This window comes from Diuraphis noxia, unplaced genomic scaffold (genome assembly GCF_037042655.1).
Source record: "Diuraphis noxia isolate RWA-SAM2 unplaced genomic scaffold, SU_Dnox_SAM2 contig0001, whole genome shotgun sequence".
NCBI lineage: Eukaryota > Metazoa > Arthropoda > Insecta > Hemiptera > Aphididae > Diuraphis > Diuraphis noxia.
This window is the reverse complement of record NW_028301711.1, coordinates 38925372-38946375: the sequence shown is the minus strand read 5'-3', so window position 1 is coordinate 38946375 and position 21004 is coordinate 38925372. Positions and strand designations below refer to the sequence as shown.

Genomic DNA, 21004 nt, shown 5'->3' with positions numbered 1-21004 from the left:
AATTATGTTATTATAGTCAAATGCAACTTGATACTTTGTAAACAATAGCGATTATTGTACCTACGCTGTAAAGTAAAACTAATGTAATAAACTGTATTAAACTGTAGCATGTCATATATTTAAATATTCCAAAACTAGTCACTAGAGCACATCGTCCTTCTCGTATTATTTTAGTTACGCATGAGACATTTGTTATTTGAGAAGTAAATGGTGCTGCTATGGATGCTTCAGCTTGTGAAAGTGATATGCCAACATGAGCAACTTTTAATGCCTATAAAGTATAAGCAATGATTGATATTAATGTTCTTCATATATTTATTTGATAAAACTCCTATTCATACCCCAGCATCATTTGCTCCATCTCCACACATAGCTGTCACATAGCCCATACTTTGAAAATGCTCCACAAGCTTTACTTTTTGCTCTGGTAACATTCGTCCAAACACAAGACCTTTTGAGACTACATACGGTAACCAACTCGGAAAATCTGACTCCAAAACAGACCACGACCTTCCATCAACTGCATAGTATACCTTTTCGTCTTGCATCTATAAATAAATAAATACATCATACATTTTTAAAGAAAAGCCAATAAAAATTAGTAAAGTTTTTAATATTTAAATAATTACATCCAAGTTATGCCCTAAAGTAGGCTCAAGTTTTATTTCTGCTTTAGTTAATTCAGTACTAGGGGTTGCTGTTAGTACTGCAATATTTATATTAGATGGAATCATAGAACACTCTCTTGCGACACTTAATCCAGTATATAAATTATCACCTGGAAAAAAAATTATGTTTAAACAATATGATAGTCTTTTTGAAAATTAATAAATGTAATTTATAAAACTTTAAAGTAAACTAATTTAAATGTTTAATTGAATATTTTATTCTATATGAACAAATAAATCAAAAAAAAAAAAAAAAAAAAAAATCAAAGGTAAATAGTAAAAATGATAAATTGATATTTATTTATTTAAGTATTTATAATGTTAAGCAAAATCTTAACCATTTTTAATTAAACTAGATACTGTGTTTTACTCTATGTCATTTATCAAATACAATACTTCTGCTCTACATCTACATAGAAGTCAATCCCACTTAATGTAATAGTTTTTAAAAATAAGTTTTTTGTGTCTACTTAATTGTATATATCTATATGCTTACCTGTAACCATAACACATTTTATATTCGCTGTTCTTAATTGTTGAACTACATTAGAAGATTGTGGTTTAAGTTTATTTTGCATCACAAGAAATCCAAGAAAAGTCAAATTACATTGAACCTTTAAAAATATATTTTGTATTTATTAATACCATACAAATTTGTATGAAATAAATAGTAGAGATATTTAATGATTTACATTTTCTAATTTAAGATGGTATAACGATTTCCAGTTCATTTTTTTTGGTAAATCTTTGTATGCCAATGCTAATACTCGGTACCCAGATAAACCAAATTCTTCCAAAACAGAAAAAATATTTGTAGGAACTAAAAAAAGAAGATAATACATAATTATAATACAATAAAAAATGAATTATATTTAATTACTCGTTTGTTGTAAGCAACTTTGGATAATTTTTTCTGGAGCGCCTTTACAGTATGCTGTGTAATGCCGAGTACCAAATACTTGACCAATTACACACATACTTTGCGTTTTTGAATTAAAGGGAAATTGATGTACAATACCGATTTCAATTGGTGCCTATTAAATTAAAATATAGTGATAGTCAAAAATAATTATAAAAATCAGTACATTGATATTTTCTTACTTCGCCCTGATATAATTTTTTAGATGGTCTTACTATAGAAGGCAATAAACTATCAAATCTTGAACTATCTGAACCAGGCTCATCCAATTCCTAAAATATAATAATCCTTGTTATGTATTGATTATCTATTAATATTATTGAACAATATGATTAAGCTATACAAAAACTAATTGTAAAATTTGTTTTACCCAATCAGTTGCATTAAACATGCTCAAATCTAGTGGATCTCCTGCCAGTGATCCGTTAATGTGAGTTAATGAGTGACAAGATGCCATTGTAGCTAATATTGGTGATCTGATATCTATTTGAGATAAGTCTTTCACTAAATTGTTATTAACATTTGTAGTTAATTGTAAACCATCAAAAGGCAATAGGCCAAAAAAGTGCAATCCATCTTCTGTCAATGTGCCAGTCTAAAATTAATTAGTTATCTAGATAATCATTATATGTGTATAACACAAAAATATAAAACAATTTTATTGAAAAACTTGTTATAAGGTCAATTATTTAATTTAATAAAAAAATTGTATTATAAATTTAATTCTTTGATTTAATCCAAAAATTATAAATAACAATTGTATATATTTACTTTCATTTAAATAAATTGTTGAATACTCCCGATATGTGTAAATTTACGCTGAAGCCTAATTTACTTTTCATTCTAAAAAGTACTATAGTAAAAAGTTTACAACTGATTTTATTTTATAAAAAGTACCTATTTTAATTATTTAACTGATAAAATATTTATTTTTAGTTAAATACTTGTAACGGCAATCATTAATTGTTTACTATAAAGGATTACTCATTACTTTCAAGGATGTGAAATATTTTTACAGTCAAAATCTAATAAGTTAATAAACTTGTTTTACAGAAGATCTATTTATAGATGTGATCTACATAATCAATCAAAAATAAAATAAATTGTAATAATAAATTACCTATTTACTTTAAAAGCTTACCTTATCAAAACAAACAAGTTTAATTTTACCAGCAACATTAATACGGGTCTGACATGTGCAATATATTTTAAGACGTTTTAGGCGTTTCATAGAATGGACAATACCAATTGTCATTGCTGCTGGTAATGCAGGAGGAACTACTACAGTATAAATGTCCAGACTTCTTATGATGATGTATTCTGTAGAAGCCTATGACGAAAAAAATTTACATTAATATTAACAATAATTATTTAATTATGATTTATGAGTATTATACTTATTGGAAAATAACAAAAATGTATATTTGTAAATATTTTGTTTCAATATAAAACTAATTTAACAAAACTTTTATATTAAGACTAATTTAGTGAGTTATTCAATTAAAATTACTGAGGAATATCAATACATACTTCTCTAATAACATACAAGTAGGCACAGTAAAGCATTCCAATAGTAGCGACGATAAACATGATTATAACAAATTTTATGGAATCCATGTAAAATTCAAAATCCATATCTTTTGGAAACATAATTGACCGTATCAAATTTCCTTTAGCTGTTGAACTTCCAGTCCTAACCACCAAAGCTAACACCTATAAATTGACTTAATTTTATTATATTTTAATGTACTTTTCATGTAAGTGAACAAATAATTGATAATCGTTTTTAAAATAATTCATATCATAACTCATACTTGAGCGCCAGCATAAAATCTTGATTGTAAAATCCTGGTACCACAGTACAATGTGTGATGTTTATGCGAAGAACTGCTATAACAAAATTCTTCAATCGACGAAGGAGGACTTTTTGTTATTGGCTCACTTTCTCCTAAAAAAATATATATTCTCTGTTTAATAGTTTAAACATTACAATCATTAGAATATGTATTAAAAATAAAATCTGTAAACGTTTAAAGTATTATGTAACACTCATCTTATACAATATTAATGGCAAAAAGTAATTTTATTTTTTGTTTTTAAAATTTTATCCTAGAAATGTACCTAATATACTAAAAACTGTTATGCCTTTTAAAATGCTTAAACAATATTTTAATGCAAATACAAACCTGTTAAAAGACTTTCATCAACAATACAATTACCAGATAACAATAAAGCATCACAAGCTATATTGCAACCTCCTGGTGGAATTATAATAACATCTCCAGGTACTAAATATTGAGCTTTTACTTTGACACTTTCTATTAATAAAAAAAAAATAACATTGAAATATATTAATCCAACAGGTAATTTACTGACTTAAAAGTTAAAAGTTTACACAACAAATAGTTTAATTATTATTCATTAATCTTGAATTAATTAATAGTACAAAGTTAGGTGATTAAAGATGATTATTGATTAGCTACAGTTATTGAAATTTACAACTGTATACTATAATTACAGCAAAAGATTTTGCATTTTCAAAAATGATAAGAACTAAGTAAAATATATCATTCCATGTTTTCATCACTAAAAATCATGAACTAAGATCATGCTAAAAATATAACTAATTATAGGTTTAATCAGTAAAACCTAGAATTTACCAAGCCTAGACAATTTTAAATTAATTGAAAATTAAAAAAATGTTTAAAGTTAGTAGTATCTTGTTACTTTTTTTAACTCAGTTAAGTTAAAAGTTATTTGAAAACATAAAACTAACTTATTAACTATTAGTTAAATTTGTATCAATAAAAATCAGGGAAGTTAAAATTAAGTTAATGAAAATAAAATTTGAATAAGTTAAAATTAATTTAACTTTGACTTTTTAACTCGTTTATGCCCAGGCTTGAAATTTACCAACTATTGCTGATAAATATCAGATATTTGGACTTTTACCGATTTACCTTGTTGAATTCTAACATACGGATTACCACGGTCAAACTCTAATAGAAGTTCAGGCTTATAAAATCGAGAAATTAAACTTCCTAAGATGAAATTGAAATAAGTATTTTAAACTTACTTATTTTATTAATTTATACAAAATAATATTGATGATATACCAATTATATACGTTATGTGAGTTATATTATAATTGTAGTATAACAAACATTTAACTTTAACAGTTTTTAATTATGTACGAATTTTTTTTTTTTTTTTGAGTGATTTTTGATTTTATGGCAATCAATTCCCTAAAGCATATAACAATAAATTATTTGTTCAGATATAGTTTATAATAACTTTAAATTCTGAGTGATGTATTTGTTAAGGTGTATGATCGCAGTAGGCGAATGTTGACAGTCACCGGTGTATGTTGACCACGCTTGAAGCTCGATGTAAGTTGTAATGTAAAAGGTATTTTGTATTATTTTGTACTTTTGTAGAATTAAGACGCGTCGTTATCGCCCAGTCACAATATCCATTGGAGACTTTTGGACGTTAGTAATTTTATTGTATAAGACAATCTGATAGCAAATCGTTTGCTAGATAATAATAATAAAATATAAATAATAAATATACTCTCGATGCGTATTCTTAACCGAGCGCAACAGTTTAAGCATAATACGTATTTTATTTATTCAAATTCAATTTAATAATGGATAAAAATATAAAAGATATTTTTTATGAAAAGTTTAGTGAACTTTTAACTAAAAAAATGCAAGATAATTGTTTTTATTTAAGCACTGAAAAATATAATAAATATATAAGTGAAGTTATACATGTTAAAGCAAAAAAAAAAAATAAACAACGAAGTGACTACAGACGATTAAATCGATTTGACGTTGTGGATATTATGGATAAACTAAATTCATGCTAATTGCGTGCTAATTATTGATGAAATAAAAAGTCAAAATTTTTTAATGGGCGGTGCTGGTGCAACGTACGTGGGCGAACCAGAATGATGGACGAATTGCAGAAAAATTTCAAAAATATAACATATTATGAAGTTGTTATGTTATTTTTAGGTTTATGTGTTCAATGCCAAACCAAACAAAGAGTTCCAAAAAAAGGTATTGTAATCAAACCTATTATATAAGTCGTGAACTTAATTCGCGGTGTCAAGTAGACTTGGTAGATATGCAAACTTGCTAAGATGGCGAATTTAAATTTATATTAATATCAGAGCTATGTTCAATGTAGGATGATGTGAAAATTGTGCATGGTAAACCACGCCCCAGCCAAACACAAGAATCCATCGAAAGGGCAAACCAAGATTTCCAAAATATACTGAGAGCTATGATGGAAGATAATGACACTACAAAATGGTCAGAAGCGACAGAAGCATTAGCATTTGTCCAATTTACAAAAAACACGACGAATCATCAAGGTATTAAACAAACGCCATACGAAGCTATGTTTGGCATTAAAACACAAAGAGGTATTTACTCCTTTGACATCTTCTCTTCCACGAGAACAAATAGAAAAACTAGCAACAAAAGAGGAGTTAGAACAAATACTTCAGTCTATAAGTAAGTATAAATTATTGATTATATTATTATAATATATTATCAGACATGTCAACATTCACTAGATAACTATTGCGTATGTCAACAAATACTGGTAAATGTCAGCATTGTGAGATATTTGAAATAATTGATAACATTTAACAAAATGAACGGTAAATGTGTTACATACACCAGTGACTGTCAACATTCACTGCAATTCGGTCATATACCTTAATATATTAGTTTTACAATTATTGTTTTTTTTTTTTATTTCTTTGTGTGTACCTACACAATTTTTAGTAGAAAAATTCTTCAGTTTTCAACTTTAAGGATGGTGTCAGGAGAAGCAAAATGTATTTAGTTGGTATGGCACTTTAGGTCAAAATTGAACCTTATAAGAATAATAATAATTGTTTTTTTCTATAAATGTTGTTAAAAATTATCGATTGGTCAAAAAGTTTGAAAAATTTATTATTAGATCCGTTATAAGTTGTTCGTTTATTAACTAAAAATTATCAAAAACATTATAATCTCAATATTTTTTTATGATATGTGTTTAAAATGTTGACAAAATTTATCATATTCACGAAAATTTACAAATTGTTTTGAGCAAGAAATTCATACAAACTATTATTTTTAAAGTTAAGATTGGTAAATATAATATAAGATCTCTCCATAAGTTTTTCTACATTTGATAAAAATAATTTAAGCAGAAAATCATATTCAGTTATTATGAGCATTTTAAATTCAAATTCTTACGATTCTGGATATTTACACGATTTCTCATAATATACAACAATGTTCTTATCTTGTTGTGGATTAAAAATAAATAACAGTAATAATAAAAACTTGAAATTTTTAAAAAAATTTCATTTGAACATTTTCTAGACATATACCTACTCTAGTATCAGTCTAGTTTAATAACAATTTTACTCCCATTGAGCTAATAATAGATATTTTCAACACTACTTATTTAATTTTTAAAAACTCGATTTCGACATTTAATTTTATGTAATATTTTTTTTTTTTTTTAACTTCAAATTCGTACTTTTATGTATTGTTGATTTTAAAATTTGTCACTTTTTATTTTTAAAAGCCCAAATCGCAATTACCATTCTGATTAATTTTATCTTTAAATTTACCAAAATCAATCAGTAAAAATCCAAGATTTGTCATCAGTCAGTAAATTCTAGGTTTTTTCGGTATTCATAATTTGTCCATAATATATAGAATAGATATTTACGTTATAACATGTCATACATTACTAAATAAGTATGAACATAAAAACGATCACCAAATTAGCTTATTTTTTTTTTTATTCAATTATATTGAAATATTCTTTTAAATTATTTAATCACAAACACATTATTATACTCTTTAAATTTAAACGGAATTGTTTGATTGAATATTATATCGAAAAAAACATGCGTAGTCTTTTGTGAAAAAGTACGCTGGCTATACAGTATCTATATGCATAGTCAGTGGCGGATTTAAGTGCGGCCCGAGCGGCTTCACCCCCTTCTCCCCTAAGTAAAGTCACGCTTACACACGCAACGACTTATTGTACATTTTATCGAATACTAAAATTATTACTGAATTTTGGACTATGCCCCCCCCCCAAAAAAAAAAAAAAAAATCATCAAATCCTGGATCAGTCATTGTGCATAATTATTGGCCACTGTTTAAATTAAAATTTGTGCAAATAACACATACTTAATCATTATAAATAAACTCACCCTCGTTTCTTCTTAGGACAGTGTAAATGTCATTATTGTAAGTATCTACGGTTTCTTTAAGTGATCGGCTTTGCTGAAATATATTCATTCAACATTTAGAATTAAATATAACTTTAATTAATTGTTGAAAATGTGTGGAACCCAAACTATAAACAGATATATTGGATTTATTTATCAATCAACATAGCTCATTATTCTGGGTAAATTATCCAACATAGATAGAATCCAAAATATTAGAATATAAGATTTATATGTAATCAATTTAAAATTGAAAGCAAAATTAATTGAATTTGGAGGAATTATATTTTAAATATAATAAATGAATAGAAAATAAATCATAATATACTATTTATTATTACTTTTACCAAAAAAAATCTTGTATAAGTTAGTATGTACATATCTGTCGTATGTGTTTTATTTATAAAAGTCTAATGCATAAACATATGTAATCAAGCTTAAAGTTTAACCTATTATTTAGAATAGCTATAAACGTAATGACGATGCAAATTTATTAATATTATAATTATGTAATATTTAAAGTTTGCAGGACATTAGCCGTAGAAATACAAGAGAATAGATTTTTATATCAGCATCTCTCTCTGAAATTTTAGGAAAATTTTAAAATGATTTCAGTGACTTGAATATTAACGTCTATAACGTAAGACGTAGTCGTGTATTAAAATCATAATTTGTAGAAGGTTTTTGCAATAGTTAAAAATGTTATATACCCACAGCATAATATAAAGCTTGGGATGAGGGATCCTTAATTAAGTGCTTGCAATAAAACAAATTATTAGCCCACCCTCTGTGGGTTTTCTTTAAAATCTTAAAGAAAATGTTAAATGCCGGTGTGGGGAGATAGTAGTTACAATAAAATATAACATAAAAATTACAGTAAATATATCCAAAGCATAATAAAGACCGTTTTTCAATGCTTTATACGATTGAGAAAAAAAATTGCGTGGACACCAAATGGCCGTATGATATACGTTATATTCGAGTAAGTATATAACATAGCTACTCATTAGTCATTATTATATTATAGTTTGGGTAGCACAAAATTCAACGATAGACTGTAAGGAAATACAAAATATCCAAACCTCTTTCAATTGATATAATGAAGTGCCAATAGAAAAAGCTGAACTGACCAATACACATAAACCATAATATTCATAGTCATCAAAAAACCATAAACATATACTAAATATTTGGAACACGTAAAATGGATTCAACACTTCAGCAAAAAATAATTTCCAGTAAGAATATACTTCTACAATCACTTCATTTTTGCCAAAAAGTTCTAATCTAAATGCAAATTAAATTTTTTCAAATGTGTATACCTAAGCACTTTAAAATAGTTATAAAAGAAAAATTATATAACAATCGTATTGTAATTTCCAAATTAGTAATTAAATACTTTAATAAAACTTGTTATAATAATCATGAGCTTCCTTGTTAGTGAGAATATATGAAAATATAGATAATAGCCAAAATTGGATAACTCAATACAATTGAAAGTTATAAAAAAAATGTTTAAATGGTTTGAGAATCACTTGTAAATGATTTTTAATGTTTTCATTCTCTTACTGCATATTAGAACGCTTGACGTACCTATACATAATGTATCATACCACGGTTAATATTCGTGATTTGGTTCAAGTCAATATCCAATTGTAGTTATCCGATTTTAGATATTACCCTTAGGCCTTAATAGCTGATGTTCTAACATAATATTCGGTATTTTAGTATATTAATGCCTGTTACAAGATTATATAAGCATTTATTTGGCCTCCGTCGAAGTTAGTATATTATAGAAGATGGGTATTGTGAATATTATTTTTATACTACCTATTATAGTACCAGTACCTATATTATACTTAAATAGTTAAATAATATGAAATGCTAAATTATTGTTTTTATTTATGTAAATATTATTAATTTACAATAATGCTGACGTTGCCACATTGGTGATGTGCAAAACTAAATAGTTTACACCAACAAGCATGAACAATTAGAACATTTTTCAAAAGTTATAATCAAATTTATATTGAAAATAAACATAGACATTTATTTTTTGGACATTTTATAGCCTTATGCCGGGTTGCATGAAACCGAACTTTAAATTTATTTAATGAATAATTTTATAGAACCGTTAAATATTTTTACAGGGGCGGTTGGGTTGCACAAACCGTACAATAAAAATATATTGGTATTAAACATGATACCAAAGTTTGTGAAGAATTTTAAGCTTATCACAGAAAAAGTGATAACATCTTTGGAGATCATGTCAACAGCTGTTAATTTGTATAGGTAGTAGGTACAGTTTAAGTACTATATTCATACGTTATATTATATAGGTACAGGTAGTAAGTACCTATACTTAATACGTTTTTAAAATAACTTGCCTAAAGCGACACTTGAAATCAATGTCGTAAAATTCCTCCAAAGGATTTGATCGATCTCTAAATAACCTTGGTATAGGTAAATAATATAAAATATCTAGAACAAATTCATCATCGGAAATTGACAAACTTGTATCGGAACTTGACTTGTTATTTTTGAAGGTATAATATAAAGGTAAAATGATAGCGAGTGCCTTCTACTAACTACAGGGTACAGTGACTACCTACGTGATAACTGAAGAATTATCGAATCATTAAAATTTAAAGAGCCGAAATCGGCCCATTAGTTAAATGAGCTGGTAACCTATATTTTAACGGCCCAATAAAATTATTGAACGTTTAAAGATTGTTTAACGGATCAATAAAATTTTAATCATTCGTTAGGGCGCTCTAACGGACCGTTAAACGTTTAGCGGACGTTCATGCTGCAACCCGGCATTAATGTACAAAATGTAAATATATACGGGTAATTTCAAAATTATGGGTTATTTCATGTCACGCAGCTGTGGTCTCTTCAATTATGGGCTGAATAGAGTTCTAAAAAATGTTTTACCTTAAATATTATTTACCTTACAAGTACTCAATATTTTTAAGTTGAATTATTTATTATTTTAAGTATGAAACACATCTAAGTAACCCAAATCTCTCTCCCTAAGCGTGTCACAATTAGTAGGTTTCTAGCTTTTTTTTTAAATATGTCAGATACCATACAGTATTTAATGAGTTATCAATGAATTATTATAATCATAATATTTTCCTCTAAAATGTGTTTTGTTAAATAAATCAAATTATCACTAAGAAAGTGTTTTTGGCGTAAGTTTGTGTCGGTTACATCATTTTTTCTCTCTCCCTAAAATTTTTTTTTAATTGCCGCCAGATAATAGTATAATGGAAATTTTGTATTAATACAATGTGGCAACACTGCTTCAGTATGATAACAAAACGTGTGTTTTGTTGTTTTCATCAAAAAAATTTATCAGTTGTGTTTGCGTACGTAAACAGCACGGTTTGTCCGTGCGTGATTTTATTCAACCTCATTCCCTAAGGCCTATCAAATACTTGTAGTAAGTGTATTTTGGATTATAAATAATTTCATTTTATGTGCATTATTGATCAGAATGTATGTACCGTAATGACTATCTAGAAATAATTCGTAATCTTATCAATAATGATTGCTAACTGTCAAAACCTCTCTCCCTACAGTCTCTCTCCCTAAAATAATTTAAAAAATTAAATTTGTAGGGAGAGAGAATACAAATTAGGGAGAGAGAATACTGTATTTTTTTTATACATTTTATTGTTGTTTCAAGTTATTTATTGTTGCCTCCCGAAATGCAACAACATTATTATTGATATGTTAAGGCCGCTTACCAGTCGAAAACAGTATACTCTTCACACGTCCCAAATATATTTTAAAAAAGATGAGTACAGCTCAGTAGTATCACAATCGATGTGTACTCTATCGGAATGTTTAGACCATGGACCTGCTGCTGTTTGGGCACATCTACAACCTATTTTCCAATTCATACAACGTACTGTTCCACAAATCACCGTTGTTCATTTTCTGACAGATAGCCCTACAACACAATACCGTAACAAAACCATATTTTTTCTAATCGCCCATGCCCTTCAGCATTCAATTGAAATTTCATTATGTACATGGAATTATATGGAAGCTGGTCATGGAAAAGGTGCTCCAGATGGTGTTGGAGGTTGTCTTAAAAGAACAGCAGATCGAGTTGTTGCTCAAGGGGAAGACATAGATTGTTTTGAAAGCTTTGTAAAGGTCTTAAAAGAGAATGTCAGAAAAGTGGAACTAATTTTGGTTTACGAGCATGACATTCAATCAATGAAAAATAATATACCACCAGAAATTCCTTCTTTCAAAGGTACTTTCAAAGTACATCAAGTTGTATTTATGAAAGAGTTTCCCAATAAATTAGTTATGAGAAAACTAAGTTGTTTTGATTGTTATGATTGTGACAAGTTTTCTTTAGGACATCATATTATTTTACCAACTAACGAGGAAGCAGATTGCCTAGAAAATGTCCCAGTTGAAGTTGAATGTGATTTACATATACAACCGACATCGTCAATATCAGAGCTACAATCAAAAAATACTTTCTATGCCCCAGGAACCTACCTTCTGGTGAAGTTTGAAAAATATTCTAAGAAGTCTGCAGATGCTCTAGGTTTTCAGTATGTTTGTTGTGTTGAAAAACAAAATGAAGATAATTCTATTACTGTAGATGGACTAAGAAAACTTGGTAACTCCTTTACAGAATTTATTGTAAAAGATAATGATAATAGTGTAATTGGTACAGATCAAGTTATGCAGGTGCTTCCAAATCCAAGTGTGGTATTAAAAAAGAGAAAAACGGTGTTTTTGTTTCCTATTAAAGTCAATGTCAAAGAACTTTAGTGATAGTTTAGAATTGTAGTGCTTAAGTTGGGTAATTATATACTAGTCATAAATAAAACTAGATTTCCTCCACCAAAAAGTTCAGATTGTATTTAAAGTTTTTATAGACATAAGTATTTTTGTTTTAATATTTTAAACCAAGGTTTGGTTAAGGTTAAATGTATTCAAATTCTGTTAAATATTGTTCAAGACTAAAAGTTAGTTCAGATTGTATATTTAATGTTTTTAATGATATAGACGTTATTTTGTTTTAATTTTTTAAACCATGGTTTGGTTAAGTTTAAATGTGTTCAAAGTCTGTTATATTTTTCAATAATGTAAGTGTTATTTTAAATTTAAAAATGTGATTAAATTGTTTGTGATCTTAAAGGTATTAATGGTAGATCTCAAAACAAAATATATTAAATAACTATTAAAAAATTGTGATTGTTAGTATTTCTATATTTTTTTAAAATTTTCAGTCAATTTAAAAATAATATGTTGAGGTGACTTTTATTTTGTTAATAAACGTATATTAAAGCTCAAAAGTACTATTGTTATACTTTCTAGTCTTAAGTTACAGTTGTTGTTGATATTAATTTGTATGGCCAATTGCATATATATATATATATGTGTGTGCATATTTTTTCATAATTTCTCTCTCCCTACATCCAAACCTCTCTCCCTATATTTTGAAAATTTCTAAAGTTAAATATATACAAAAATATTAATGATTATGTGTGCACACTCCATGAAGGTGCAGTAAGGTCTATACAGATAAGTAATTGACAAAAAAAAATAGGGAAATTAAGTTTTTATTATTGGATATAAGCAAAGCTTGAAATAACCCATAATTTTGAAATTACCCATACACACACACAATTACGTTTTCTACACGGATTTTAGTTAGACGTGGGCGTGTTATCGTGATTGATTAATGTTTTGGATATATTTATCTATAGCTCATAAAAAAATTAAATATCAAAATGCTATAACTTATTTAAATTAAAATTCTGAGCTCGGTTAAAATTTACGCGAGCCCAATTGTTTTTATACTTAATTAATTATGAAAAATTAATGTTATTTAGACAGGTCTATACTTTAGGTGTTATACGTACTGGTTTGTATATTCATCAGTTGTGAGACCATGACACTTTTCTAACAGATTTGATAGTGTAGTTGTTCCATTATCAAGACCTTGTAGAAATTTGAACACATTTTCATTCTCATCCCATATATATTTTAGTAATTGATGTTTAAAATATCTTACGGTTTTCTTTTCTCCATTTGAGTCTTTTATTATTGAAGTATGTATATCGTACACGGCATCGCTATTATTCACGTCCTTTAAAAATTAAACACTTATGTATCAACAACAAAAATAAAATTATATTAAAGCAAAAGGCCTATTAAATTTTGAAATTGATTACATTTATAAAGAAATTAATAATATTTTGAGAAAAATAACAGTTTCACTGTGAAATGAATTCTGTGGTACATATTATAATAAAAAATCTAAAAACATTGCATATTAGAATGCTATATTGTCATATATTGACTTATTTTAACCTAAAATAGGTACAGATTGTTTTGTAACCATAATTCGATTATGAAAAACTTTTTTTTTATTTTTAAATAATAAAAGGTCACTTTTGATTACATTAATCATAGCCATTAGAGTATTTTGACTGAAAATAATATTATATTTAATTTAAATGTTTTTAAATTAAGGTAAGTATACAAAAGTAAAAATAAAAATAATAGATAACCAGTTTATCAGTTATAAAGTAGATATTTTATAATTTATATAATTTTCAATATATTTTATCTAAAATTAAAGAAATTACACATTAGGTAACAAAAATATTATTGTTTTAAAAAAACTAAGATAAATTACATTTGTTACATATTTACGAGTATTGGTGAAATGTGTTGAATGTTATAATATTTTGATTTTTTTTTAATTTAAATTGATTAATTTTTAACTAGAACTATCAAAAATCTAAGCCCAATGAACCAATGTTGAGTACAATATTGTCGATTTTAAAATGGAGTATTTATTTTTCATAATTTCTACTATAGCTAGTGATCGATAGTTTTGAATTTGACGTAAAATTTGTCAAAGATGGCAAACGAACAAGAACAACCTTGACTTATATACCATATATTATACGAATAATTATATAGGTTACAATAGCGTAATAAATTCAGTTTTGATTACACTAACACATTCATTTTGACGAGAGTTTAAACGTATTCATAAACAATATACTTAGTTTGAAGAAAAACCAAAAAAAATGAAACTAACGGTAGAAAAAAACAATTTATTAAAATATTATAATCGTTGTACAGTAGGCCAGTTAGGCAATATCATAACTTTTATATTTTATATGTTTGAAACAGTAAAATCATTTATAACTTAACATTTATACATAGTTGTCTTACTTAGTTTAAACGAGTATTTTATATTATAAATGGAGCAATTTTGGTTTAACGACGGTGTCTGTTTTTTCCTATCTGTCATCACTTATAGATGAGCAGCAGTAAAATCATTCGATTTTAAACTTTGAGGAAGGTTTCGGATGGAAACTTAAAAACAGTCGGTATTTAGGAACTGCAAGTTAAAAGTAAATAGTTCCCAATACTTTTTAAAATAACCAGGAAAGCAAAAAAAAATGACGGAAAATTGGAATTTTTAGGCAAAATACTTTATTAATGTCGATACAAAATTATTTATCTGGTCAAAACTTCCACAGATATGTAAAAAAGTTTCTAATGAATTGTTATTACCTATAGCCATTTCAAAATAATTAAGATACATAGACATGATTTTCTTTTTTAAGCATTCAAAGTTTGTATTTAGACAAAATCATCAAAAATTAAGAAAATTTGCAAATTATTTTGGATAGTAATTTATTCATATTTTAATCAAAATCCAAAACAAAACTTCGAAAAAGATTGAAGTGATTTAATAACTTACGAATTCAAAAAATCAATTATCTTAATATATGTTATTTATATTATCTTACAATAATGTTTAATTTTGTTGAAAAATAATTAAGCGTATTTTAAAATGTTCAATTAAAACTGAAATTTGTTTAAAAAAAATGTTATAATATATTTATGTGACGTGCCTTCTCCATATCATACTATTATTTTATTACTATGTAATATAATTTATAGTTAAATCTCTTTCAAACCCGTATAAATATTAAAAACATTATAATATAACCATTAACCATATATGTATAAGTAAACGGCATTAATATAAAAAAATTATAATCTATTGAATATTATATTATATGTTCACTGTACAGTATATACCATACATTAGGTAGGTACTCCGTACAGGTTTTTTAAAAGAACACGTCTCTTTCATGGCATCCATTAAACTTGGTGAGAAGACTCAAGTAGCTCATTTAAACATTCCACGGGTGTCTTTAAAGAAACCCCGACAAGTGGGTAAAAGGAGTAAAAAGGGCGGTGGTCGGTGGAGAAAAACCGGATATTATACTAACCGACCGGTTATTCATTGAAGAATAAAATAATCATTATAAGATAATGTGTAAACAACAGATTTAACTACAGTTATTTTTTCCCTTAAAGCTACATAGCTGAATTTCTCATAGTTTCTAAATACAATAAATATGCATGTTCAGAAAGTAAATTATTGATTCCCACGTCGTTTGATACGATGATGTCATCATTTCAAAACTTAATTAGACAGATCAACTTTTTATTCAATTAAGAATTTGATATAATCTACATAATATGTTACTGCACTTTATCAAGCTTATATGAAATGGATATTCATTAATGAGCAATAATTCCTATGATGTGTATCTGAATTTAATTATTTAAAATATATTAGTTTACTTATTAAATATTGTAATACAATTCAACAGTATAGGTAACAAAAGTACTATTGAGATAATTTTACTCAAAGATTTAAGCCACAACACTGAGTTGCAAGGAGAATAAAACACTAGTGCAGTAATAGTATTTGGTTACCTACGGTCCAATATGTATGTTATAATTTATAATAATTTATATTTTGAAATAGTTAAAGGTTTAACGTAATTAATGTGCTAGTATTTATTTTTTTTTATATATAAAACTATTAAATGACCAAAAATATGTACTAAACATTATGTCTTATTCTTATATACATTTTAATTATGCAGCTAGTAGATAGTAATTATGCACCCGTTATAATATTAGATATTAATAATTACACATATAAGAAGTGATGTAGACAATTAGATATTATTAGTATAGCATGTACAAACTATGTAATTATGAATTTGGAGTTAGCCCTGACAGACAAACAAATAAATGTAAAATGGTTAAATCAAGTTAAAAATCCGCGTCACTGTCGTTATTGATGAATTATCATAGTTCATATTATTACTTATTGTATTAATACCTATTTTTAAAAAGAATTATAATAATATGACAATCCAAATTTTAAACAAGGGTCAGAAAATAGTTGCGGTATTAAAACGAATTTTCGGTAATTTCGAGATTTCATATTTAAATTGTATTTTTTCCTGCTCTTCAACTACTGAAAAATCAATAAACGTATTTTTCAAATTATTGAAATATCTATAGATAAAACTTAGATAAAACATACAGAGATGCATACGGTACCTAACGATTTTTAAGAGTATCAAAAATATATACACATAAAATATCATAATTGTATAAGACCAATTAATTATGATTCAATGATTCGTTCAAAATCTAAAAATACTTACGTACAATATTTAACCTTATCTATAATTATATTAGGTATATATTTCCAATGAACATTTTTTTAAAATTAAATATGACGTAGGCAAATATTGATCAGTGTCCATACAGAAATATTATTACATTAAATTAAACAAGTAGATAATATGCTAATAACATAATTTATAGTTAGATTTTTAATAACCATTCGATAATAATATAACAAGATATTATAAGAATGTTAGTATGCTAATTTTGATATTTGAAGATAATTTCCCTTAATTATAAGTTAATTATTATTTTTTTCATATTTTAAATATGGTTTCAACTAAGCTACATTATGATTACGAAAAGAATTAATTAAATGTTATTTTTTAACCCTAGCTGAGACGTGTATTTATCAGTAAAAACGTCACAACATATTACATGATAAAATAGAATAATAATTAAGAGATCGAAAAACATTGATATATTATGTCAAAATTATTTAATTTTATGATTATTGACTCTAAAGTTTGCAATTGAAGTTGCGTTTTTCTGTTCGTTTAAATAAAATAATGTATTAATTGTTTTGAATACTTACATTAACGAGAACGACATCGGAAGTTGATAGCGGGCTAGGAGTCATAAGCAGATATAACTTTAATTTGACTGACCAATGAATGGCTAAGTATGGCACACCAAGCATGAATATTGCAATTATATTAAATATTATTTTTTTTACTAGATTATAAGAATATCCACATTTTATGTCAATGTATTCTACATCTAAATTGTTAATGTGATGAGATGGCAAACCATCATCTATTGGCGAATAGTCTCCACGAGAACAACAACCTAAAATAAATAACAACACGTAATTATAGTTAATAATCATTATTTATTTTATTCATTATAAGTTTAAAGGGGAACGTATAATATATTTAATCCAAATGTTGTACCACAGCTCTCAGGTATCTATTTAAAAATAATACTTAAATCAAAATATTATTAAGTAATACAAGGTAGGGATTAGGTACATAATAATAATTGCAATAAGGGTGTCGATGCCGGTTTTTTAATTTTCCCTAGTTCCATAAAAATTTGAAAATTATATTTTATATTTTAATTGGTACCTTAATTATAATACTTTTTCGTTAATCTACCGCCCGATCTACCTACAGTGTATCATATCAACAAAACTAACTTCACAAGAAAAACTATCACACCTCATTGATAAGTCAAATAATTTCGATAAATTTTTTATATTTGAAATAGAGCATTTTTTTTTGGTCAGATCAAGACTTTCATTTTCATTTTACCTTAAAACGTGCTAGAAAAACAACAAATATTGTATATTATTCAAATGCATACTTTGAGTTCTACAATTATAATTTTGGAAACCGGACTGTGATCCGACCTGCGAAATGCTCTCTACTTTTAAATAATAAAAAATAATTAATGAAATTTGACTATTCTACCTACAGGACATGAGAGTTTTTCCTGAAAGACATGTTTTTATACTAAAAACACACCAGATCCGACGACCTTAACACAAATAGATAGCGCAACGTGTATGTCTGTGATCCCGTTCCCGGTAATTTTTCCCTGATAATAACGCTCCCAAGTCATAGAATAGTAGACATTCGTGTTCAACAATTACCCAAATTTAATATCAATTAATTAATATCAACAGTTTTAATCAAGCAAGTAAACAATTATGATTACATAAATAATAATTTATATATATGAAAATTAACTATTGCATAGAAATTTAGAAATGATCACTGCCGACTAATGTCTTAACTGACCACGAATAATTTAACAACAAGTTTCTTTATGATTTTATCAATACATCTGATAGCACTTGTGAGGTACTTAAAAGTAACTACTATCTGGTGGCAAATAATTTGAAATAATAACTTGAAAAATATTTAAAAAATGAAAAATAAAAAAACTACATTTAAAAAAAATAAATTATCTAACAAAAACAATATACTTTAATACAAAAAACGTTTCTATTTCTTTTAACATAATATGGTAATTTATTGATATAAAATATAAAATACTTTTTATCCCAGTTGGTTTGTTTGTCCCAGATAGTTATCGTCATCGACCCACACCTGCCTTTGGGCAGCGTGTTTTTAAATAGTTGTAATCATAGATGCAAATAAGGTGGTGACTGGGGGCTAAGAACCCCTTCTCAAAAAAAACTACCATCATACATACACCAAATTATAAGTGTAAATAGAAAAATCAATATAAACCAGAGTTTCAGCCCTCCCCCGCCCAAATCTCAAACACTATTTGCGCCTTTGGTTGTAATAGGTATTTTATAATTTATTGTTTATTATATCAATGGTCGGAAACTGGTGGACCATGGTCCGAATTCATATATCATATTTACATAAAGTTTATAGTTAGTATGTACCCATTATTATAGTACTATAATACTAGCCACTAGGTATCAATGTGCATGTCATTAAATATCCTTTACAGTTTACTCTATAATATTTGTATAAAATTTGTAATATTCCACACAATCCCGTGAACAACGTTTTTAAACTACTCGTATATACTCTAAGTCTCGTTTTTAGTTTTTATCCTTGCGGAATTGCAATATTTGATAGCCATACGGCATACACAGTCTATACCTCACTAGCATTGCTAGTATAGTATTTATAAACAATGCCATCACTGGCGACTTTAATTAATTCATTTCAAACTATAAGTAGGTAAGTATAATACCGGTATACCGTATAATATACTAAATTTCCATTAAACGTCTAATAGGTAATTAACAACATTTATTTTTTTATTTTTTATGTCACAAACTCACAACAGATTTATAAACATTTATATAGATATCCCGATTGCCTCCAATGATTACACATATAAAATATAAATACTTACGTAATTACAATGAATAATAAATATATTGTAAATATAAATAATAAACATACTTGACGAAAGTGAATGTAATATTCACTAATACACAAATACGACACTTGACTACAGATTAATAACTGTGTAAGACGCAATGATCTTTGTTCTTATTTCTTCAAACACAATGAGTAATAAGTATTGAATATTTATCATATGTATAAATACGTTGGTCATAGGTATTTACTTTTAAGTGTGTGTGGTTATAGTGGTTAATAATTATATAAGCGTTTCGATTGATACGCAAAACGCCAATAATTATATACATAAAATGACAAAAAATTAGAATATAGTTTCTCGCTCTGGACAAGGAACACAATATGCAGTCTCATGCACTTTAGATCGTAGTTCAATTTAACCCGTTGTCGGTATCGCTATATACTGTTACATGATTGGTATCGTGTTAGCGTTACGCTAATATTATCGTTTTTCCGGTTCTGTGAATTATTTATTGAAAAAAAAGATAGGTATTATTTAAAAATCAAACAAATCACTTTTTTGTAACAAAATCTATTAAAATAAAAACAATTTCAAAAATTTAACTCATCGTTCGAGTTTTCCGAGTTTTCTAGGAAAAACTTATAAAAAATAAAAAAACATCATTTTTGGTAGAAAAAAAAGATATTATATAAAAATTAATGAAGATCAAAAACTATTTTTTCCAAGTAAATCCAATCTCTCAAAAACTATATTATTTATTCCTAAAGTTTACAAAAAATTTATTTA

General features: G+C 26.5%; 2 protein-coding genes across 4 annotated transcripts in view; one reads left to right on the top strand and one right to left on the bottom strand.

Moving 5' to 3' along the window:
• Positions 1-21004, bottom strand: part of LOC107168243 (polyamine-transporting ATPase 13A3-like) — a 30997-nt gene that overhangs the window by 4529 nt on the left and 5464 nt on the right. For 2 of the 3 annotated variants that reach the window (XM_089216658.1, XM_089216651.1), the window contains 16 exons: positions 17940-18193; positions 13744-13970; positions 8923-9127; positions 7823-7895; positions 3774-3905; positions 3402-3535; positions 3118-3300; positions 2729-2917; positions 1958-2182; positions 1770-1859; positions 1549-1702; positions 1361-1488; positions 1165-1282; positions 630-778; positions 342-548; positions 65-271 (listed from right to left, as the gene is read on the bottom strand). In XM_089216658.1, coding sequence (XP_089072784.1) covers positions 65-271; positions 342-548; positions 630-778; positions 1165-1282; positions 1361-1488; positions 1549-1702; positions 1770-1859; positions 1958-2182; positions 2729-2917; positions 3118-3300; positions 3402-3535; positions 3774-3905; positions 7823-7895; positions 8923-9127; positions 13744-13970; positions 17940-18044 — 2526 coding nt within the window. In that variant the 5' untranslated portion in view covers positions 18045-18193. Of the gene's footprint in view, positions 1-60; positions 272-341; positions 549-629; positions 779-1164; positions 1283-1360; positions 1489-1548; positions 1703-1769; positions 1860-1957; positions 2183-2728; positions 2918-3117; positions 3301-3401; positions 3536-3773; positions 3906-7822; positions 7896-8922; positions 9128-13743; positions 13971-17939; positions 18194-21004 lie in introns of all 3 variants that reach the window. The other variant, XM_089216663.1, reaches the window with a different exon arrangement.
• On the top strand, positions 11195-13154 carry LOC149060662 (uncharacterized). Its single transcript, XM_089216679.1, has 2 exons — positions 11195-11288; positions 11700-13154. Exon 2 carries the CDS (start codon positions 11894-11896, stop codon positions 12644-12646), a length of 753 nt encoding a protein of 250 aa, XP_089072805.1. The 5' UTR covers positions 11195-11288; positions 11700-11893; the 3' UTR covers positions 12647-13154.